This window comes from Ascaphus truei, chromosome 10 (assembly GCF_040206685.1).
Source record: "Ascaphus truei isolate aAscTru1 chromosome 10, aAscTru1.hap1, whole genome shotgun sequence".
In the NCBI taxonomy this organism is placed as follows: Eukaryota; Metazoa; Chordata; class Amphibia; order Anura; family Ascaphidae; genus Ascaphus; species Ascaphus truei.
The window spans coordinates 33758870-33784727 of record NC_134492.1 but is presented as its reverse complement, the minus strand read 5'-3'; the positions used below and the strand labels follow the sequence as shown (position 1 = coordinate 33784727).

The window sequence follows — 25858 nt, the reverse complement described above, 5'->3', positions numbered from 1 at the left end:
TGCTCATCTGCATGTCTTAGGCATATTTTATATATATATATATATATATATATATATATATCAGCACTAGTCTTCACCAAAAGTGATAAAAAAATATATATAAATTTGAAATCAACATGATATAATGCTATACTAATTAAATATGTACTTTTATTAATAAAGCAAGTGCCAACTGTTGAATCTATATATACTAGTATGTGCAACAATTATATAATATACAACTAAGTTACACACAAACAAAATCTGTACATGAATATACTATATTTCCACAATTAATACCCCAAATGGCAGTAAATAAATCAACCAGTGAATGAATAATCACATATTATCAACAAGTGTGTATTGGGTGTGTGTGTGTGTGTGTATACGTACAGTACGTATGTACGTGTATATATACATATATATATATATATATATATATATATATATATATATATCTCCAAGAAAAGTCCCATGGTGAAATAGATCCCCCCAAAAAGGATATGGTTTTAGATGAAAGAAATATTGTTTTATAAAATTCAGTCTCAAATAATCATCAAAAGAGAGTGGCTCAAAATTAGAGCATCAATTGAGATGTAGCAGCCTCTGTTAGGATCAACCTCATCTATACATAAATCTATTAAAAAAAGTGCATGTTCTATAGTATAAGTCTATATATATCTATATATATCTATATATATCTATATATATATATCTATATATATCTATATATATCTATATATATATATATATATATATATATATATACGTACGTGTATATATATATAAACAAAAGATCTTACCCTTCTTTCGTCAGGCAAAGAAAGAGGCAGCACTCACTTGAGAAAGGTTCCGTTCCGGAGCCGAAACGTTGGGATTGGTTGTCTGTCTTCACATGCCTAATACACTTTTTATATTTTGAAGTGAGTGCTGCCTCTTTCTTTGCCTGACGAAAGAAGGGTAAGATCTTTTGTTTATTCATTTGTTTGGGACTAGCACCACCACTGTTGCTTATTACTTAGAGTGCCAGCTGCTTGTTTTTGTATATATATATATATATACATATATATATATATATATATATATATATATATATATATATTTATACACACACATATATACACACACACACACAGTATATACCGTATATATATACACAGATATATAAAAATGGGGCATAAAAAACTCTCGCAAACAATTGCTTTAAAGAAACATGGTTTCTGGCATTACCAGCCATTACTGCTTAGATCAGGGGGCTTCAGTGGAGTGTGAGTATGATGTATGTATGCCAGCAGAAATTAACCCCATACTGGGAACTGTGCTCACTGTAACCTTCTACTGACAGACAGTCTGTTTGGCCATAAGACCTGGTTTCCTAAAGGTTTCCAGTACTGCCTCTATCTTTTGTAGGTGGGAGTCCCAGTTTTGCCTATGAATAACATCATCCATGTATGCAGAAGTATGCATACAAGAGTGGGGCCGTAACAATTTATTTATTAACCTTTGAAAGGTTTGACGGGGGCTTCATGAAGGCCAAATAAAGGCTGATAAAGGCCTTCTGGTGCTGCAAAGGCTGTTTTTAACCTTTGCAGATTCCGTTAGTGGAAATTGCCAATAAGTATGCTTAAGAATCTAACGTTTGTTAATCTTTCAATTAACTTCTCAACTTGAGGCATACGATATGGATCAAATCTAGAGACTTTATTGACTTTCATGTAGTCATTTCAGAATACTAAAAACCCATCTGGTTTAGGCACTAGGACAATGGAACTTGACCATTGGCAGTGCAATTCCTCAATCACCCCCAGCTCAAGAAGCTTCCTCAATGCTGTCTGAATTACTTTTTTTTTTGCTTCTGGGATTCTATATTGTTCTACCTTACCCGTCACTCTTGGTTCTGTGACGGTCATGAAGAACCTTGTCAGTTTTCTCTGGTATAGCCGAGAACATTCTATTCTATTTCTTTTCATTTCTGCAGGAGTGAGTTGTATTGATATTTTAATAGTTGGCTCTTTAGTAGCTTTTCAAACTAGCAGATGATCTACTGTCATCATATACACCTTCCTATCCTTCTGGGGTCTTAACAAGTTTATATGATAGATCTGCTCTACTTTTGTACAATCTGGCTGTCTGATTTTATCATTAATAGGTTCTATCTTTTCAAATCATCTCATATGGTCCTTGCCAGTGTAATAAGAGCTTGCTCTCGACCATGGGAATGAGTACCATTTCTCTGTCCCTTGGCTGAAAATGTTGCACTGCAGTGTATCGGATATAAACGGTCTCTTGGGATCTTTGTGCCTTCTCTAGATATTGTCAAACTACTGGGGTAATCGGTACGGTGCGTTCTCACAACTGTTCAACATATTGGATAACGTGTTTCCCATATAGGAGTTCAAAAGGGAAAAATCCTGTGGAGGACTGTGGAACTTCAGAGATGGCAATAAGTAAGTATGGTAGCAGTGTCCCATTTCTTCTATCTTGACTGACTACTTTGCGCAATATTCCTTTGAGAGTCCTATTTAATCTCTCTACTGGTCAGTTTGTTTGTAAGTGGTACACAGATGTTCTCAAGGATTTTTTTTTTTAAATTGACATACAGTAGCTCATCAGTTGGGAAACTCAAGGCGTGCCCTGGTCATTCCAATTTCCCTTGGTATCCCTACTCAAGAAAATACTTGAACCAATTATTTTTCTGTGGTTTTGGAGGCAGTATTGCGCAATGGAATAGCTTCTGAGTAGCACGTGGCATAATCAAGTATTATTAGAAAATATTGTCATCCTTCCGGTCCATGGCAGCACGTTTAAACTGGACTTCCATAATGCCATGTGTATTAATGGGATCTTAAATTGTTTTTTTTTCTGGCTACTAACTTACAGTCTGGACATGAGGCACAGAACTGTTTTACTGCCTCAAACCCCCCGGCCATAAAAAGCTTCTCATGATTCTCTCCTGTGTTTTCTTTGCCCCCAGATTACCCCCAAGTAAGTGTGGGCCAAATCTAAAACGTTCCTTGCATAAGGGCTGGGAACCAGCAACTGCTCAATCTCTTGGCATTGCTCCTTTATCACTCAGTACAATAAATATTTTTTGAGAATTAAATAAGGATAGGATGCTTTTGTTTTACCTTCTACTAATCCCATTTTCTTCAACCAAATGACTAAAAGTATTACGCAATCGTGGATGAGTTGCCTGTTCACTTTCAAAATTACTTTTTGAAATGCCTAGGTCTTAAAAACAACCTCTTCCTTGTCCTCTGCTGGTCTACCAAGGCTTCCGGTTGTTGAGTCAAAGTAGAAACTGTCCATGATACAGCAACATCTGATAGTCCATATGTTACATACATTTAGTAATGCTATCCTTAAGTCTTTAGTACCGATTTCTTTATCCTTCATTTGTTCACATCTTGTTTTGCACATTTTACATTTCTCAGAGAACAAATCAGGATGGCGAAAGGAAAAACATGAAGCAGACATTCACTTGTGGGCTCGGGTTCAGGGTTTGAGGATGGTTCACTCAGGGGAAACTGACCCCGAACCAAGGCTTCAAAACCTGGAAAATTCAGGCTTAGACTTAGAGGATAAGGTGATGTTGCCAGAATTGCCACAGCTGTTTGGATGGTCTGACTACGCATGGCTACTGCAGCACAGCAATAGCATATTGCACTGTGTTCTCATGTACACAAAGTATCTCAACCTTATCTGGGCACAATTTGTATGGCTTATTCAGATTTTGTGAGATCACAAGAGCCACTGTTTTACCAGTCCATAAAAGTCTATGTCAACAGCACTGAACCTACATTCCATAGGTTCATGAAGTTAGGGCATTATGTTTTATATGACCCAACTCCCCACACTGAAAACGTGTAACTGGCATCCCCATTGAGTACTAGGGACTCAACCACCATCCCAAATGTCTTCAGCAACTCAAAAAGGAGTCCCAGTCTTGTGCACCTTACTAGTCTTGCAGCTTTTCAGGATGCCTCACATTCTAGTGTGTCCCAAATGGGGTGAACTGTGATAACTCTGGTGACAAAGTAGTGCTCCACTAGGGCGACCATGTTATCCGATTTGATGGGACTTCCTTGTCCCACCCACTGGCATATACCTTAGGGTAGACCTTGAAGGAATCAAGTCCAATACCAACATCTCGACAATCTGGGCAGGTGTACAGAAGAGGCTTTCAGTTTTTGCCACTTTCTCGCCAGGTGGATCAGATCAAATATCTAGGATCTTGGGGCTTTCTGGGCATAGTATCACCACTTGTAGAACTTCTGTGAATAAACTGCTAGTCACACCTGTCTTCGCCAGGATCTTCACCTTGAGACACTCGTATTCTGCTGCAGCCTCTTCTTCTAGATCGAAAAAGGCTTTTTGGGCTACACCTAGCAGGAAGGGTGCTACAATACCAACACACTGAGTGTGGGGACAATGCTCCCTGGCAGCTGTCCGCTCAAAGGCCAGGAGGTACACTTCACAGTCATACTGCAGCGTAAATCTTCTGCAGGCACTTGCTCCCCGACTTGGTCATCGTTCTACTTGCCATGACTCTGGTTATTTGGGACAGACACTGAACCACGTCCCTCAGAATTGCAGTCATCTCTTTGTGCCTCAATCCATGCTGCTCACAAATGGTTTGCCTCCCGCTAGGTTGGACCGCTTTCCTGCTGTACGGCAGTGGCTTGCAGCAGGGCTTTTAAAACATCTTCCATGCTGTTTCTGGTCTCACTGTGGTATATCCCACTTCAAAAACCATTTGTGGGAGGGTGATCAGTGAGAAACAGTTTGCAGCAGGAGTATAATTCACTGTGGTTTATTTTGTTCACGGACTTAAATCAAACAATACTTGCCGGTACACTGTTCCTTTGAGACAAAGTAATAAAAATCTACTCCACTAAGGAGGCTAACTACCTTCACTGACCAGCTAAGCTGGTTCCCAGTTATACATAGAAAATGTAGCATAAGTTCAATGGCTAGACTTACCCCCACAGGTATAGTAACACAATCAGCACTGTCCTTTCCAAAATAGATTTGCTGTGTCTCAGGACTCCAGACGGACAGCCTTCTCTCAGCCCCCTCTATGTGAGAGATAGGTTGTTTTCTCAGGCTGCCTTTTAAAGCAGCACAGTCCTACACCAACATTTCACCTGTACCTATGGATACATAATCGAATACTTTGCGATCCAACCCCAACATACCTTCATTGTGCATATACTTACCCTCCACGTAATCATCAGTGGCACCTCAACATATGTCTGTTTAGAGCCTGTTCTACCACTTATTATCATCCACAATGTGCTGTTTCTGATAATATTCTTGTTTGCTACATTATTACTTCCTATAATTTTGGGTAGTGGGATCCAGGTGTATATATGTATATATATATATATATACATATATACATATATATATATATTATATATTATATATATATTATATATACACACCTCTTTACCATCAGAAACCCGTTTTGACCCCTAGGGGGTGGGCTGTACAGTATAGCACATTTCCACAACATTGGTGTGCTCTACTATAGTGGTTATATTACCTTATACATTTATCCCCTACATCATGTTCATCTGGACCTTGAGCCTATGCACACACGCTACTATTAGTGTCATGTATATCTTGATGCTTCATCTGTATTAAGACTATTATCATGTTCAATATGCCAGTTTGTGTGTAACTTTAAATAACTGTATTGTTGGGTTATTTATGTATTCACTCACACTGTATTGCTATACACTACCGACACACTTTATTAAAGTGTGGCCGGTTCCGCAAGCCGGGATATTTCCCGGCTTGCTAGTGGCCGCGCGGTCACGCGTCTTCGGGAGCCAGTGCCCCCTGCACGCGCGTCCAGGGCTCCCCGAGGGAGCCCTGGTGTCCCGCGATGTGCGGGACGGCGGCAGGGGGTTCCGGGGGACCCGGCGGACCCGGCAGCGGTAGGGAGAGCGCCCCGATCGGAGGGCGCTCTTCCGCTGCTTCGGCGCGCGCCCGTACTGCTGCGGCCAAGAACGGGCAAATGCTCGAATAAACTTGGCCGCAGCAGTATCTACCTAATTACATGATACACTGTCTCTCTTAAGTAACCCCCTCATCTGTGTGGGAATAACTCCCCTCCTCCCCATTTGTGGGTGGATACAGCACAGAGCAACAAGCCGTGTCTGTTAATTACAGACAGGCAACACCAGAGATCAGCCTTTACTGTTTGCTCCTCCCTCTCACTAGACGTTATATTAGATACATGGACACTTGAGTGTGTAGCCCCTCCCCCCTGAAGAAGTGTCTCACGACACGAAACGATCGTCGGGTGCTGTGACGTCACGTCGGTGGCATCCGCATGAGGTCTGGTGTTAGTCAGCGGTTGTAACGTCCACATCCTCACAGCAGCCAAGGCAGCAGATACATTTGTATTATACACGGCTACTCATAGCCTGTCTCTGGTACTCACTTTCTGTGATCCCTGGGTACTATTTGCAACATAGTGTTTTACTGTGTACTCAGCCTGCTACTTTAGTGTGTTACACATTACACTGAGCTGCTGTCTGTGGTTGATGGTGTGATTTATATGGATGTTATACATACAGTGCTTACTTTGCCTATTTGTCCTATCATTACTGAGTGATATATTTTGCAACTTTATTGTATGACACCATTTACCATCCAGCTACTTTATAGTGATTTATGGAGGGCTACATTACAGTGTGACAAGAGCGTTTGGTTCGCTCTGTATTTAACCCTGTCATTACTAGCCAGCACTATCACTAACCGCACTAGCACCTCCCAGCTTGGGGAATGTTTTATTCTAAGTTTTAATTCACTTATACATACTTTTCACCTGTTTCGGCGTATTGATATCCTAATAAACATTTATTATTTTCATTTTAACAGGTTAGACGTCCTGTCGCCATATAGCCCTGCCTTTTGTGGGTGACTGGCATCAGTTAGGCTCCTCTAAGGATTACTATATCCTCCCTACTATTCATTATTGTTGCACCATGAGTGCATGCTAAAAAGGGACTTATGTGACCTCGGTCAACATCTTTTTGCATCCCATGTTAATTTTCCCTATGCACCTGGTGCTTACTTTAGATTATTTGTGTGGTACTGAGCGTTATCATCACCTTTATTTGTTCTGCCTTTTAAAGCAGCAGTCCAAGCTGCTGGATTTTTTCTTCTCTTTAATATGTGCATCAATACATTCCACACAATGATAAGTAATTAACTAAGTTGTCGATCGATCAATCTCTCCTTTGATAGATCGGTGAAGATTCAGTTTGATGGTTCACTTTTCTTTGTTAAAATCCTACATGTATTCATCCTCTGTTACACTACCTACCCATTCGGCAGCTGAATTGCTCGTCCCTGGGAGCAGGGTAAGACTATCGCTCTTGACTCGCACTCCACACCAATCACGATTAAATGGCACTTAACATTATCTCACATAATGTGAAAGGCTTTAATATCCTCATTAAGCGCAGACTAGCATTCGCAGAATATAAAAAACGGGGTGCTGATATTCTGATGCTCCAAGAGACACATTTCCATGATAAATGCTCCCCCTGCTTCATGGACAAGCAATCCTCTCAATTCTACCTCTCCTTGGCCCAAGAGAAGAAGGGCATTGCGATCCTCTTCCACAACAAAACCCCCTTTGTTGCTAAGTCAGTGAAGAGGGATGGAGAGGGCGGTACATTATTCTGTCCGGGTGCATACACGAGCAGCCTATTACCTTGGCGGCAGTGTATGCCCCCTGCGAGCAAGACCTGAAATTCTTCGATGCCTTTTTCCAGTCCCTCAACACTTTGGCTCATGGCCACATAATTGTAGCAGGGGACTTTTATGTAGCTCTCCAGCCAGCAATAGACAGATCTGGCGCCCCTAAAGTGCATAACAAGAAAGCTCTGTCCTCTTTGAATTCAGGCCTTAAGAAAAACCACTTATCAGACATCTGGAGAGAGTTGCACCCTCTGGAGAGGAATTATACATTCCACTCCCACCCCCACAATTCATACAGCAGAATCGACTACTTCATTTCTAGTAGACTGGTCCCATTGGTCGCAAGAGCGGAAATCCATGACATTTCATGGTCAGACCACGCACCTATTGAGCTAATGTGTAACCAAATTAAACACGACAGACTTGGAGCAAACTGGAAACTAAATGAATCCCTCTTAAAAATACCAGAAATATGCGAACACATACAGTAGGTCAGGAAATTCATCAATTCTTTGAAATCAACACGGACTCTGTGGAATCCCAGTTGGTTCTCTGGGAGGCTCATAAAGCGACTCTTCGAGGCACATTAATTAACAACGCTGCAAGGCGTAAACGGAAGAGGGATGCCAAAATTGTCACCCTTCAATCCAAATTACACTTCCTCTCCGCGAGTCATAAAAAAAAGCCAGACCTACAAGTCTTAAAAAAGACTTGAAAGACATCAAGATCGAATTAAACATGCTCCTGACCTCTAGAGCCGACAACTGATTATGTTGGTCTAAGAGGAAATTTTATGAGAAGGCTAACAGGCCGGACACGATGCTAGCTCGACTGCTTCGGAATAGACAGGCCAATTACAATATCCAGGCAATCAGATTGGAATCAGGCTCCACATCGGCCAACCCCAAAATCATAGTCGACGAATTCGGTAAATTTTATGAATCCCTATACAATGGAGAGAAAGTGGCACACACATCTAAAACGAGTAAAGCACTAGGAGATTTCCTGACATGCTCGAACTTAGCAAGACTTACCGAGGGGGACAGAGAGAGGCTGGGCGCAGACTTTACTATGGAGGAACTTGCTTCGGCCATTAAAGAATTAAAGCCGTCAAAGGCACCCGGCCCAGACGGTTTCTCTGGGATATATTATAAAAAATTTAGCAAAGTACTGATCCCTAGGCTGCTCCGCATGTACAACGCAATTCTAGCAGGAGCCCCTGTCCCTGGCGAGATGCTTCGGGCATCTATATCTTTAATTCACAAATCAGGCAAAGATCCGCTAGACTGTAAAAGTTATAGACCAATTTCCCTGATAAACACAAATATTAAACTATACGCCAAGCTACAGGCCAATAGATTGCGTCAGATCCTACCCAGACTGATACATCCAGATCAGGTCGGGTTTATTAAAGGTAGACAAGCAGCGGACAATACCCGACGAATCATTGATCTGATAGAATTGGCTAACAGAGGAAAATCCCAAAATATGATGTTAAGTCTGGACGCAGAAAAAGCATTTGTGTAACGCTCGGCCTGCCAACAAGCCATACGAGACCCCGGGACTGAGGTGGAAAGGGTAAAACCACACACCTAGCAGCAAACGGGGGCACGGCCAGAGTGTGGAAGTAGCGTAGGTGGTCCGGGTAACAAGAATGTTAAATGATACCATGCTTGACAGCTCCGGCGTAGAAGGGTTAAGTTCGTATGCCAAGGGTCGTGGGTTGGAGAGGGCAGCATAATCGATTGTCCGTAAGCCTGGGTCATGGAGTAGAGAGAGCAGTGTAGTAGATTGTCCGTGTGCCGTGTCCAAGGGTTGTAGAAGTCTGCAGCGTAGAAAGTCCAAAGCGAGGTCCAAGGGGTTCCAGAGAGCAGCGTAGTAGAGTCCAAAGCAAAAGGTCAAATCCAGGGAGGTCAGCAGAATTTCCAGGGACAGGAGCAAGCACTGAAAAGACAAGAGAGGCCAGGCAACAGCAGACAGCACCAAGGTACAGAAGCTATGCAGAGCAAAGAGGAAATGGTGAAGGGATTATATAGGAAGCTGGGACCAATCAGAGAAAGGGGAGTGATGGAGGAGCGGCCCGAAGAAGGACCTAATAGGAGAGCAGATTGTGAAAGTTTGGGACCAATGGAAGTGAGGGGAGGAACAGAGGAGTGACCTGGGTAAGACCCAGATAGAGGAGAATTGCTAGAGGCAAAGGGAGTGGTCACAGTAAGGGGAAGAGCGGAGGGACGGACAAGGGAAGGGACAGAAAGGGAAGGAGGACCTGAGAGGCAAGGCTGATGGGGAAGGGGCATGCAGGGCATGAGCGTGACGTTCGAGGAGGCAGAGAATGGGGAAGGTGCACCGGAGGGTCCAGGAGCAGACAGAAGAAGGGGAGGAGCAGAGGGACGGATAGGTACGGAAGAAGAAGCGGGGAGGCGGAGCTGACGGGACTGGAATGGATACACGCAAGGAGCGTGTGCCGCGTCAGTGGAGGCGGAGTCAGGCGCCCCGGCGCCAACTAATGGTGGCTTGGTTCCGCGCGCGCCCGTAGGGCTGACGCACGTGGGCTGGAGGTGTGGGGACAGCAGCCAGGAGCGGGGAATGCCACCGGGGAGCGTGAATGGCCTGTGAAAAAGGTAAGGATGCGCTGGACGCGAGTATACCCGCAGCGCGGATCCTTACAATTTGATAGGATCGACTGGCCTTACTTAAAAGAGACGCTCGTGGTGTTTGGCTTCGGAGACAGGGTGAGTGGTGTGATCATGGCACTCTACTCAGGCCCCACGGCTAAGGTCCTACACCAGGGCTTTCCATTCTCCCAATTCCAAATTAAAAGTGGCACAAGACAGGGGTGCCCGTTATCCCCTCTCCTGTTCGCCCTCTGTATCGGATCCGAAGCTGTCCAGACATAGTAGGTATAGACATTAAATCACAATCCCACAAAGCAGCCCTTTACGCAGACGGTATTATATTATTACTTTCGCAGCCCCTCACCTCTCTGCCGAATCTCTTCAACTTGTTAGAGAAATTCTCCAAAATCTCGGGTTTTAAAATAAATCAGTCGAAGTCTGAGGCCCTCAACATCAGCCTCCCCAAGGCGATGGAGAAATTACTTAAGCTAAATTGATTTTAACTGGAAACAAACCCAGATTAAATACTTGGGAGTCCACATTACCAGAGATGTCAAAGACCTATATAAGGCAAATTATCCCCCCTTAATTCGATCTCTCAAAGCTGACATCCTGAAATGGTCATCCCAAAGAATACCTTAGATAGGCAGGATACAAAGCATAAAGATGAATCTTCTTCCCCGCATCCTATACCTATTCCAAACCCTTCTGGTGCCACTTGGACTGAAAGATTTACTCTCGCTTCAGTCAGACATCTCCAAATTCATCTGGGGGGCAAAAAAACGAGAGTAAATAAATTAATAATGAAGCGACCTTCTGCCGAAGGAGGCCTGGCGGTGCCCTGCCTGCTATCCTAATACAAAGCGGCACAGTTAAGCCAAATTATCCAGTTGCATTCCAACCTTACATCGAAGAGATGGGTGGAATTGAGAGGGCGATTTGCTCCCCAACTGAGCTGAATTCTCTAATTGGCTCCCCAAGAAGGCACGATTAGGTGCTGCCATGCCGCTTTCCTCTTTGACCAACTCATTGGCGATATGGGACACATCGAAGCACAAGCACCTCCTCACCACTAAAAATTCACTGATGTCTCCCCTCTGGGGGAACCCGACTATGCTCCAGCCCTGTCACAAGGAGGTTTCTCTATGTGGAGTAATAGAGGCTATTCATGCCTTAAAGATCTGGAGGGCAACAGGGACAAGGTTAAAACATTCGAGCATATCAGATCCGAAAAAAATATCCTGCACTCTGAATTCTTTAAATACCTTCAGATCCGAGCATTCTATAACAAATTCGCCCCCTACCCAGCATTAACTAATTTCGAGAAGCTCTGTCTGGCAGATACAGACTCATCAGGACTCACATCGCAGTTATATGGAGAGGTGGTCGGTTCTGTAGATCCCGATAAGGTGCACCCGAGATACAGATCTCAATGGGAATCAGATCTTGGTGAATCCCAAGAAGATGAGGACTGGAACGATATATACTTGGCTACAGCCAAAAGCTCAATATGCGTCACACTAAAGGAGAATGCATATAAGGTCCTAATGAGATGGTACCACACCCCATTAAAATTATCGAGGTATGTGCCAGGAGTCTCCCCGCTGTGCCCTCGACAGTGCAGAGAGTCGGCTGATCTTTTCCATATGCTGTGGTCCTGCCCGCGAATCACCCCACTGTGGGAAGAATTTCGAGATTGGACTCAGAGGATCTTAGGCCTCCCAATTCCCCTCGACCCGTGGCTGTTTCTTCTAAATAGACCACTGGCGGGGTTGCCAAAAGCCAATAATAAATTAGTTGGGCACATTGCCCTGGCAACGCGGTGCGAGATCGCAGCATTATGGAAACGTAATGAGATTCCATCTATCCCCAAAATTCGGAACAAGATTTGGTACATCTGCCAGATGGAAAAATTAACAAGTCTGGTTAATGACACTGGCAACAACTATCTAAAAGTCTGGATACCCTGGCTGGAACTATGTCTGGATACCCTGGCTGGCCCAAACAGATATCCCCGGAGTGGAGCGTACCACAATATGGCACTGATAGTTTCAGGTGCATTCTCCTCTGGTTTGGCGCATTGCGCGCTCTTACAGAGAGAACACAGATAATACATATTGCCGAGCTGCAAAATAAGTAAAAAACACTAAGGAGGAGAGATTCTGCCCTGAGAGAGAGTTTATGGAGACCCAGGTGGGCCAGAGCGACCCCCCCCCATTCCTCCCTACCACCCAGGATTCCCAGGCTTTTCAACCTCCCAACCTCCCTCCCCCACACAACCTTACCCCCCTCTCTCCCCCGAGTCTGTCCTGTTTGTCCTAACTAAGAAAGAAGTCGCATGTCATCAAAAATTCACCCGTTGTCCCTGTTCGTCTTGTTGATTGTTGTTAATTCGCCTTTAATTTCAACGCAAGGCTCTATATGTACGGCTCAACTGTTTCACTCTCTCACTGCATATGTTATTATTATTTTACTGTTGTATCTGAACATTTTTCAAATAAAAACTCGTTATAAAAAATTAAAAAAAATCCTACATGTATTTTCTCATAGTACATAATTGATTTAAAAAAAACACGTGGGATATTTCTTGGTCTGCAGCTTTAAACTCTGCAGCTCAGGCTAAATGATTACACCTGGAAGCTGCTGCCAGCAGAAATTACACCCATGCTGGGAACAGTGCACGTTGTAAGCTTCTGCTGAGATAAACTCTCTGGAATAGATGAGCACATGAGAACACTTCCAATGGCGTAATATAGTTTTCTTATGTCTACAAAGAAGGAAAATGTGGTTGGCTTGATTAAAGCGGCTCACTGACGGAGCTGTGACATCAGCGCTGAGCGACTCTGGAGACCGGACGGTATCCCCTGATAACGACTCCAGGTAGCGTCACCCGCAGTATGAGCGTGCACATTTGTTTCATTCAAACAAACAATCATTACAATTATGAGTGTGCATTTTTATGTTTTTTTTCGTCTTTGGAAAAATAGTAAAACTTTATTAGGCCATTGGAAGTGTTCTCCTGTGCTCATCTTTTCCAGGTGCCTTTTCTAAGTGACCACAGGACCACTAACTGAGCAGCAGCACTTCCCGGCACCAAACCTGTCTCCTAATCTACTAACCACTTTGAATGTTGGATTTGTGACAATACTAATGAATGGATTTACTAAGTCAATATGTTTATTATGATAACCTTATCAGGTCTGTCGAAAGATTTCCTGGGGCCCCTCCCCCCTGTCAGCAACCATGTGATCCCTCTCCTTTCACACCTGTATTTTTCTCCCCCTCTGTCTCTCAATCTTCCCTATCATGCTTATCCCTCCCTCTCTTATACCCACTCTCTCCCCACTATCACTCAATTACCCCCTGTCACTTAATCCCATTCCCCCCATCCTCACACTCATTCTTCCCCTGGCCTCACAAACAAACACCCCCAAAATCCATACAATTCCCCTGCCCACACTGCCCCCCCCCCCCAATACAAAACTACATCCTGTAACAGGGACTTAACCCTGTTTTAAATGAGGCTTCAGTATAAGCCTGTAGTGGTCTGAGAAATCCAGCAGGAGCTGGTTAATTGCAACTAGACAATTAATCAGTCTCCACTTGGCTAATTAGACAACTAGAAAAGCCTCCTACTGGGAACTGGCAGAGACCTTGAGCCCACAGAAGGACTGTGTTCTGCCAGCAAGACACCAGGGACCAGACCTATTCCAGGGTGCAGCAGACCCGGGAACCCACCAGAGGCTGGCCCCTCAACAGACACCGACCCAGATCCAATTACCACCACTGCTACCCAGATACAATTACCACTATCCCCCCTGCTTTGAGGAACCGCTTTTGGACTTTGGGGTCCTATGTTGGAAAGAGGCTTATCCTCCAAGCCCTGCAGATATGGACTGGGGATGTGAGTTAGACCTTACAAAGGGATAGGCTGTTTATTTCTGTGTATATTTCCTTACACTGTGTCATTTAAAGTCACGAGCTGAATAAAAGTCATTATTTATTTTCCCCCAAACTGTCTCCCTGGTCGTACCACTGCACGTCTCTTAGACCCCGCCCCCCAAATACAGAAACCACTACACCCTCCCAGATACAGACACCACTACACACACACCCAGATGCAAACACCCTGTCCCAGATACAAACACCACAAACCCACCCATCCCCAGATGCAAGCTCCTCTACACCCCCTAGATGGAACCCCCCCAGATATAAAAACACCCCTTTGATACAATTACTACCACTACCCCACCAAGGTACCATTACCATGGCTACCCCCCAGAAACAATTACCACTACTACACAGATACAATTACCACAACCCCCAGATACAATTACCCCTAACCCCGCCCAGATACAATTACTACTAACATCCGCAGATACAATTACCACTAAAGCCCCAAATACAATTACCACTAACCCCCCAGATACAATTACCACTTCCCCCATCCCAAATATAATAACCACTAACCCCCCAAATACAATTACCACTAATCCCCCAGATACAATTACCACTACCCCCATCCCAAATACAATTACCACTACCCCTCCCCCCAACAGATACAATTACCACTTACCGTTGGTTGCTGCTCCCCAGCTGCTTCCGCCTCTTCCCACAATCGGCCTGCCATTTCTCTAGCACTGGTGTGCGCCAGAAGCTGGGCCTGACTTCCAGGTGTTCCCAGCTCCCCTGGAAGAGAGAGGCCCGGCGTGGGAAGAGGCTGGCAGCAGCTGCGGAGAGCTGGGAACCACCACAGGTCCAGCAGCTGGACACATGGACACATGTCAGGCCCAACTTCCAGGACCGGCCGGGCCCCCCACCGCCACTGTGCCCGGGACATTTTTCCCACTCTCCACTCATCGGTGCAACCTGCTTATTTATTAACTCCCTACCCGTCACACTGTTCTAGAATCCTTCTCTCTCTCTCTCATTGGTGCATTTTGTCCTAACTTAAAAAATAAAAAAATATATCATTTAGTACCACAATGACCATCTGAGGTGTTTTTTTCCCCCTTTACTTGTTTACAGATAGCTTTGGACAAATTGGTGGTTCATTCAATAAATCATGGTATTGGTAATGGTTAGTGCTCTGTATAGATCATTCATCTAAATAGCTTATACTGTGGGTTCACAGCTGCTACAGTGTCTTTATAAATAACCCAGATAGTGTCTTTGCTTATGTAGCATTTTAAAAAAATTGCCTGCTCAATTACTGTAAAACTCTTATGCCTTCCAATTCCTTTAATTTACATTTTTAATTTAAACAGATGATTTAAAACTATATCATTTAATTGTGGATTTCTCTACATATATGGCATTGTACTAAATCCTTTAAAAACATTTCATGCTCCTGTTACATTCCTGCTGTATATCTGCCAAATTCTTGCCCTTTTCATGTTATTGTTAATGACACTGTATATACAGTGGCCAAAAAATTGATATCTGGGTCCTAAAGAAAATCTTTGCAAGGAGTGAGAGAATTTTAGTAAAAAAAACCTGAACACACCTGCAGCAGCGAGAAAACATGCAGATGTACGTCATTTGAATATACTTTGCATATTTAAATGAGCACATCTCCCAGGTATTTGAGGCGTATTCAGGTTTGTTTACTGGGATCGCTCTTCTTTCGCACAAGCCCATCAGGGTCAGGATGGGAGTTAGCATATTAAACAAAATGTAAATGCACATTAGTTTAATGGTTAGTGAATTGCCTGTGAACTCTGAGCCATGACTTGTTTTGGCTCATAAAAGTTTTGCACGGTTCGGGCGAAAACTTTGCACATCTCTACTCATTGTCATTGGGCTCGTTGGACCCAAAGATTTCATTCTGCATTTGTGTTTTTGATATCTTGCTCTTAAATACTGTACATGAATCCCCAGAATTGTTTTATTCCTCACCATCTAGTTTTGCGAGACCTCCGCAGTTTCCATAACACTGTTAGATCATCACTGATTGTTCTATATACCTGTACACTACTTTCATGTAATAGATCCCCGATGGCAAGTTTGATGTCTTACCTGAGCCTGTAAAGCATTTTCCTTCCCTGATGAGGTAGGGATTGATACTGTTTTCTCTTCACACACGTTTACTTTTGATCGTTCTTGGCTGCTCTTGCTCCATACAAATCTGTGTTTTTCAGCTTTGCAGGTTTTGCTCATTACAGTTGGTGAGCTGGTCGGCAGGGAGCACTGATGATGACCTGAATAAGACCCCTGAGCCTGTCTTACATTCCTTCTATCTTTACCACTGGCGCCCTTAATAAATGAGGTATCTTCACAGGTGATGAGCTGGTTGGGATGTGTTGGGTTTCCATTGGAAAGCTGTAATATACATGTTTGAATTTGACCATGGAAAGAAGATTTGGCCACACTTTCTGGTGGATTTGAATACTGTTTCCATGTTTTCTGGTTTCTAAGTTTTGCTATGGCATCCCTATAGTTTTCAATCACATCTAGGGATATTCCACTATCTTCACTGCCCACATTGTCTCTGCTGGTATTTTTGTTTTGATGTATAACACACAGGAGGGAACTTGAGGTTTTACTGACATTTACTTTATAGTCACAATGATCTACAGATGTGTTGACCTTTTCTTCACAAGCGTTAAACATTCTATTCACCTTATATCTGCTCGGTGAATTGTTCTCTGTGATGCATATTAATCTCTTCAACCTACCACTATCCTCTGTAGCATTAACGCTACGTTTATTTGCTGCAGTGTTTGCCAATGCACAATGTCCAGATGCTGTACATTTTGTGAATATTTTAGTTCCATTTTCTGATTGATTGATGGTGCTTTTTGGCAAAGGACAATTGACAACACTGAGGCTGGATGTGGAATCGGGAACTGCTTTATGCTTCAAATCTTGTGTCTTGAGAAATAATGTGGGTGATATTACAATATCGCTTTTGTTGAGATATTTGCATTTCAGTCCGGACGAACAAAAGCTGAAGGCTTCATCTTAGAAATCCATGAACAAAAAGAAACGAAGAAAAATGTTAAGAACATTTATAACACAATCAACCGTTACCAGTAGAAGAGCACAAGCATTTTTATTTCCATTTTTGTTTAACTTATTAAATGCTGCATACAATTATTATACTGTATATATATATATATAAATATATATATATATATATATATCAAATAAAAAGATAATTTGTGAGCACATTCACATGTCTTAGGCAGGTCTACAACCCTGCCTTTCACCATTATCTCCAGCATACAGTGCTTCCACTGCAGCAATGGATTCTGGGAAATTACATGCAAATGAGCACGCAATGTGTCACCTTTTGTCTGAAAAAACATTGTTACATATATACAGTATATATATATATATATATATATATATATATATATATATATATATATATATAACCAATAGACAACAAAACTATTACTGAAAGAACATGCGCTATTATATGCTCGACTCAAAAACTATATATATTATGTGTACAAATGTAGCAGACGTTATTGCAGCCGTTAACTTGCTAGCCTTAACACAATGCATTGTGTTATCTAATAGTAGCGTTATTGAAAACAATGAGTAGGAGAACGCACGTGTTATTTAATGCGTGATTTTGTCCATCATTGTGTGTTTAGTGGGTAATCGCTGCTACATCTGAATATACATATTTTTAAAAACTCACACATTTCCTACAATCTATTGTTGCAGGTTTTTTTTATTTCTACAAACATGCATATCATTTGTTCTCCCTGTACTTATGTTCAAGATAAAGTTCACATTATATAAGTTATGGTGGGTAAATAAGTGACATACACCCTCCAGCGTACAGCAAATAAACATACCCCGTGTGAGCACAGTCACACGCCTCAGGCAGGTCTGCATCCCTGCTTTTCCCCATTATTTTTTTAGCATACAATACTATTTTATTGATCAATTATTTATTGGTTATTAGTCATAAATATTTGTATTATGTATTAAATTAATTATAAGTGACCAAGCAGAAATATTAGGAATGTAACAGAACAGACTTTAAAAGGCGCTTAAGATAAATGTGAATAATTAATGATAAGTATCAATAATTATTCACATTTATCCTAAGCACCATTTACAGTCATTTCTGGGACTGTTACATTTCTGATTTTTAAAAGATAATCAGTGGACTTTTACTGGACTTTCCTAGCACTAGATTTTTAATTTCTTTATTATTGTTTTGTCACATCGTATCACAGTTATAATTGCATCATTTGCATTCACACACGCTGATATAATATTGTTTTCCTATGGAGAATCGAGCTTGGCACCAGGAGTAAGTGGTGTAAGATATTAGGAATGTAGTTGTAATTGGGAATATTAACAGAAACTATAAATGGCATACTTGTGTCTATACAGAAATATGTTTAAACCAAAGACATAACATAAAACACAGACAAAGCTCAGTGCATATCCAGTAAAACGTATACACGGTACAGTGCCTAAATATACATGTGTAGCCCCGGTAAGAAATGGGGGCTATATATCTTTCTCCTACTGGTGTAAGTCCTGTTAAGGGCAGGCCGCCAGTAGTTATCATGGGTTTTCCCCCCACATCAAGCCCTGCCTTGAGTGATAGAGGCAGGCCCCTGACTGTCTGCAGGCCTGAGACAGAGGGGAGGTCCTGGTGACATCATGAGGGGTGGGGCTGTCTAAAGTTAGTCCTGCCTGCTCCTGTAAGAGACAGTTAGTTGAATTATGTCCTGGGAGTGGAGGAGTTGAGTTCTGTCCTGGGAGCAGAGAGTGTGTTGGAGCAGAGAGAGAGATGGTCTGGGAGTTTGAAGGAGACAGGAGAGGAGACGCTCAGCACCTTGAATAGAGCTGATAGCACTGCAGTGCTGTGGACCAATGCCCCTCACCCTGCTGAGGGGGTGAGGAATGGGGGACATTTACCCTCACCCAGAGAGTACATCCGGGAGGTGGGGGTTGGGGTATTGAAGCCCCAAACAGCCCATCCTGCTAGGGTACAGCCTGGAGGAGAGGAGTGGAGGAATAGACCTGGTTACATTTGGAAGCACTGCTGCATATGAACTGCTGCGGTGCATGAACTGCTGTGTGCTGTTGCTGTGTGCTGTATCACTGTTACAAGGGCAATAAAGACATTGCTGCTTTTATATAAAGACTGTGTGAGATCTGGATCATTCGCCCTGGGACCAGGGTTTCTCTGTAAGGGTCCAACCCCATATCCCTGGGGCTTATAGAGATGGAGGCGCTGCACCACAAAGACTGCTAAGAAGATGGAGGCATATACCCCAGAAGCCTGTCCCTGTTATCCCCAACACCAACGCGGGAGACTCAGGCCCTCCTGTTCCTCACAGGTATGCACCACCAATATATATGTAATCCGCCCTCACTACACCCTAGAGGTCCAATCTGCGACCGGGGGGGGGGGGGAGGAATATGGGTTACACATGTATAGATAACAAATAAAATGGTCAGCTAGTCTTAGCTGATTGGAGGGTGGCAACCTCCAACCTAATTGAAGTTCACTCCCTTCCACATTTAAATGGTTTATTAAGAATCTATATTAGTGTTAGGGACCCTTGAAACGTGGTCTGCCTTGCAGTTGGCTCAGGGGCTTACAACAATTTGGCCAAAATGTTAAACTAAAAGACCATTTTATTAATTAGTTATCTATACATGTATATTTAGGCACTGTACCGTGTATAAGTTTTACTGGATGTGCACTTAGCTTTGTCTGTGTTTTATGTTATGTCTTTGGTTTTAAATATATATATTGCCATGCTCAGTAGCACTCCTCTGTGAAACTTATATGCTTATATATATGTTGTGGTTATTTTGGGGGTTCAATATGAGCTTGTAGGTGTTCTGTATGTTTTATACAGAAATATGATCTGAACCTGATTTCCAGGTGCGCCGACGAGTATTCTAAAACTTGCCTTGGAAAATCTGGGGCAATCACCAACAAGACCCAGGTACATGCTGGGTACATGCTGCAACATTTCAGTGACATTTCTGCAGACAGACTAATGGCCCAACGGATTAACACAGCAGGGGTCCCTGGCAGTCCCATTTAAACTGAATGGGACTGCTATGGACCCCTGCTGTGTTAATCCGATGGGCCATTAGTCTTTCTGCAGAAATGTTATTGAAATTTTGCAGCATGTACCCAGCATGTACCTGGGTCTTGTTGGTGATAGCCCCAGATTTTCCAAGGCAAGTTTTAGAATACTCGTTGGCGCACATGTACATACATATACCACCATGGCTGGCAAGAAAAATCCAGTCTAATCACGTAAATATTCACACAGGGAAGGGTGAAGTACATTTAATCTAGACATTAAGGTTGGATAATTGGCTGAAGTAATGATGTTTATATTTTGCTAAATCTAAGTAATTGCATAAGCTGTGGCCTTTGCATGGTAAATACATTGCATCTACTTTACATACAGTATCAAGGTTATAGACCAGACAAGACTGTGCGACTTTTCCTTCACATTCAAAATGATGTGAAATGTAACTGGGGTTTTTAGCAAAGATTTTGCAAAACTTTAAGCCCCGCAAGCATTGAAACCGACAGTATGTGCAAAGTGACACGGCCCTGTATATTTACTGCCCTTTTTTGCTTAATACTGGTGAAATTTCACATTTCGAGCAATGTGAAGTTTTGCAAAATTGGCGGAGAATGTACAAAAAAACCACTGCAAAAAATGTCTCGAAGTAAATTTGAAGACATTTGCCCATCGCTACCAGACATGCAGTGATGTACAGGAACAGCAACAAAATAGGCTTTGCTCTTTATATGGGTTAATGTACAGTATAAGGCTGACAGAGAGAAATATGTGTAAGTTTTATTATATTCACTCAATTTGCCTCTATAGTAAGGTAACTATGATACTGGCTTTAGCCAGATTTTAATTGCACTACTCACATAAGCTCATGCTTTATTTAACCCCTTCAGGGCTTTCACACATTTTTCACCAGTCCATGGGACAACTATTACATATATATAGTGTAGGTACCTGCATTAACGGGTATGCCTTGACGTGGCATGCAGGCTTACAAATGCTTTGGCCAAAGGGTTTAACAAAATACCCTTTTTCATGAGATTATTATTTTATCTTAGCCTAGTTGGTAGGAGTGCAGGAATCTTTCTTTTTGTATTTATATTCAAATTAATTAATTAAAATTAAGATACAAATGGTGAAATTTTTAGTTCAGTTATGAACGAACACGGTTGACTCATTCACCCTTCCGCTGCCGGAAGAACCTGCACTGCACAATGGGTTGAATAACTTCATTTACTCTGAAAATAAATATATCGAGGACTTTTTTTTTTTCAACGATTAAAGATGTGTGAAACTGTCCAGAACGCATTTGCTAAATTTTACGGAAGTGGTTTTCTTTCCCCGCATTCAATTTCCATGCGAAACCTTTCGCCAAGCCTCAAAGAGGCAATAAAGTCCCAAAATTAGTAAGCATATGAATCTAATTGGCAATGCACAGGAAAAATTGAGGAATGACCCCCGTTTGATTCTGTGGCTACCAAAACCGTGGTGGTAAGTGTATCAGTCCATGGTAGCAGGAGAAAGACACCACTTCATAACTATTAAAAACAATGAACCATATATCCAATCAGACTAATACAGGGTGGGGGGCTAGCAAAACCGGTAGAAGTACAGATGGGCACGTCCAGGGAAATGCCCAAAGGTAAGTCCATAAAATCCGGTAACCATAAGCCTCACCCACACCCTGTGTCCCGGAATATACAATCAGCGGTCAGTACTCACGAAATCATTTTGTGATCTGCCTATGAAGCTGATAGTTGAACAGCACGACTGCCTGCTGTGTGTGGTGTCCGCGTGCTCCAGCCGGAAATAATGAGCAAGGTAAGGGAAAAAAAACGAGTGACACAGCGGTCACAGCTCCTCCAATCAGCCAAATGCATGTAGAAAAATAAAAAACTTTATTAAATCAACAACGTGAACATCAGCAAAGTGAAACTCTGACGCGTTTCGTCCGGATGCAGACTTTATCAAAGTCCGGACGAAATGAGTCAGAGTTTCACGTTTGCTGATGTTCACGTTGTTGATTTAATAAAGTTTTTTATTTTTCTACATGCGTTTGGCTGATTGAAGGAGCTGTGACCGCTGTGTCACTCGTTTTTTTCCCCTTACCTAATTGGCAATGCACACTGACAATGCTTGAATCGCTTGCGAGCTGACTCTGGCATAGCTTTTTCAGCAACTGAAAAAGGGCACATTTTGCACGGTTTTCCACCCCATATGAATGTTTTGAATCAACTGTGTAACCCTTTTATTTTTATACGTTAAATTCATGGCTCGTGGTATTCTGATCTTTCTACTCTTATCCCGTGGAGTGTAAAAGTGATTGCTTATTTTGACAGGAGCACCCATTGACTAGGATGACAAGAAATCTATAGATGAACAGATGAATCCTTATCATGGTTAATGTAGAACACGTCTTGGTACTTGTACATCCCTTCGAAATACGCAATTCTGAATTAGACTCTGCAGCTCTCCATTAACACTTTGTTATTTTATACCGTTATTATATATATGTTTCCCTGTATTTTGTTGGGGAATGTTCTAATCCTATCCAATTTTTGTCATTTTAATAAATAAACTGTACTGTAGCATATTTAATATAATTGTTTTTTTTTGTGAAATACAGGAATTTCAACACAACGCTATCTGTGAACAGAGCATTGCAGTCTTGTTTTGCTTCAAACATGCACAAGAGTAATTCAACTTCAAAGAGATGTCTACTAATTATTTAATAAAGATGCAAATGAATAGCGTAACTTCCATAACAGATTGGCATGATCAATTATGGTAAAAACCCTCAAAGGCAAGAATAATTCACAAAAATCATGTTATGGCAACATTATTTTTCTCTGTCACTGGAATGAAAGGGGGGAAGGACACATTTTGGTTTCAGATTACTTGGTATCAAAAAGGGTAATTATACTGTAGATCTGTGGTAGTACATTAGGTACTGATAATTGGAAGAATTCATTGCGTGGCCTGGTGGACCATAGATGTAATCAACTTCTAGATTTCTAAACAATGTTGCGTTGCATAATTAAATAAGAGAAAATGTCCATGTGAGTGCTGGCTCTTCTTCTCTGTGTTTATTGAAGTGGATGAACGTATTAGCCATCCCCCCTTGACCTTTTTCCTGGTGGAGGACCGAAACGTTGAACTAATAAACACTTATAAACACCCTGAAAATGTCCATGTGGGTGCTGGGTCTTTTTCTCTTCACTGCAAACCTGGTCATCACCAGAGTTTTCTAAGAACCCAAGGCAGGACTCACAATTTATATGTGTGTGTCCCTACTCCCTCTGTGTTGCATAACCAGACATGTCAACTCGTTCATTTTCTGTAAGTGTCCCTGATTTGGACTCAGTTTTAATCATTTTTAGGACCCGCAGTCTTAGGCCGCATCCAATTTTTATCAGAGGAACCGGCGCATTCGCGGAACAGAGATGCAAGCAGAGAGAGGCAAACCAGACTGTGCACAAGTCTGGAGGAGCCTCTGAATGCTGGAGGAGCTAACCGATATCTGAGGGCTGGACACAGACTACTACATGGACAACCCAACAGAGAGAGACGGCTTCCAAACAGCATAGGTTGATAAATCAAGCCACAATGCCTTGTGTGTTTGTGAGTGTGAATTTAACTTTTTATCTCTTTTTATTTTTCATTAAACAGTATTATGCTATGCCTTTCTCCATTCTAATTTCAAGATACCATCAGGAAAGATACAGAGGAGCAGACATACTGGGAACAGAACACAGGCAAGTGTTAAGTTCTCTAGTTCAAGCTTTCAGTATCATTCAAAGCGATATCAACCTATATTACACCAACTGTATGTGGTTTGTCTTTCTTCTTGTTTTCTCCCTATATACCCTGGAGAGGAAACAATAAAACCACGCGCTGGAGGACTTCTTTTTTTCTTTTCTTCAAATACCAGCTCACTACCTGCACCGAAGCTGTGCGCAAGGCGGGAGACCATAGAGCCTGTTACAAATGCGTTATTTACATCAGTTATGCACGTATACGACGATTGCAGTACAGTACGTGCATCAATAAGTGGGGAAAAGGGAGCGCTTCACTTTAAGTACATTTTCGCTTTACATACATGCTCTGGTCCCATTGCATACGTTAATGCGGGGTATGCCTATACAGATTTCCTATACCTAGCTGATTCCTTTCCTTCCCAAGTTGCTAAGCCATATAGCTCTGGGTACTGGCTTCGACATGAAATATGTGACCCACATTCATTTACATGTACATTGTACTTTTATTTTAAGTATGCTTATTCAGTTTTTCTGCACCAATTAGGCAATTTGAAGTGACTAAATGTGGACATTATTGAAAATCTCTTGGTTTACATAAACATACAACTACACATAGGGATCTACATTAGAGGTGTCATTGACAGTTTGTATGCCTCCAATATTGCTTTAAAGCTTAAAGTAAGTACAGTGCATTACTGATCAACACCATTTGTCTGCAAACTGTATATCCTCCTTTTGCAATGCAGCAAGCTGAACAAAAATGCCAAGGGTATGTGTTTTAAATTCTACTGATTTTAGCATTTTTTTTCCCCTGACAACATCTCCTATTTATAGGCACACAAAAAAAAAAGATGTAATAGAGAGAGAGAGAGAGAGAGATGTAAAAACAATTTGTAAGGTTGTCGCGTTCATTGGCACGAGTCCCTTGTTTGGACGATTTTCATGGCAATATAATCCTTGGCACGTCCTGCTGCTGGATGTATGTTGAACGTGTTAAAAGTCAAGTGGCTCGCACAATCAAGAAATGCAATTATGGACTGGATTATTGTTGCCTAGCAATACTTTTGTGTTTTTCTCCTTCCTCTCAGATTTTCCCTCTCTGTATTTCCTTCACCCTCTTATTGTTCCTGTCATACTGTTTAACAGGTTCTCTCTTTCTTTCGTCACTATATTTCCTATTAGTTTTTTCCTGTTTGTTTTTGCTCCTCTGTTTCTTTGAATCACTCCCCCCCCCTCCACTTTTTTTTGTGCGCTTTAATGATTTATTCCATGCTATTCATTGCAGTCCTATTTATTAAGGCTGGGTGGTTCAGGAGTCATAGAATCCTAAACTTCTAAATCAGTGGGGTATTGGATACCCTGAATCTGAGGTAGAAACTAACTAAAACCTAATTTCTGTCTCTTATTCAGTTCAGGTCCCCTCCTCTCACTCGTCCGATGATTGACCCCCCACCCGTATTGACTGGGGAGGGGGGGGGGGGGGAAACAGAAGTCAATGGTGTTCAGAGGGAGTGGGAGGAGGGACACTTCCTTGCAAAAAGGGTCCTGCAAGAATCTGCCCCATGGGTCCCTAACTTCCTCAATGCAGCAGTAGAGTGTTAACTGCAGCCCCTAGCCAGCTCGCTGTCTCCTGCTGGCCCCAGGGGACTCAATCATCAGAGGTTGATCTGCAGTCACCCTTTCAGACACTACAGCTGCACTGGTGGGCATGCCACTCCCTCTCCCCCTCCTCACATGTCACTCACTCATCCCCTCC

General features: G+C 42.3%; 1 protein-coding gene across 3 annotated transcripts in view; it reads right to left on the bottom strand.

The window, feature by feature from the left end:
* Positions 1-25858, bottom strand: part of LOC142503787 (uncharacterized) — a 76419-nt gene that overhangs the window by 30818 nt on the left and 19743 nt on the right. For 2 of the 3 annotated variants that reach the window (XM_075616484.1, XM_075616485.1), the window contains exon 3: positions 16335-17278. In XM_075616484.1, the coding sequence (XP_075472599.1) occupies positions 16335-17278 (944 nt within the window). Of the gene's footprint in view, positions 1-10893; positions 11084-16334; positions 17279-25858 lie in introns of those variants that run through there. The other variant, XM_075616486.1, reaches the window with a different exon arrangement.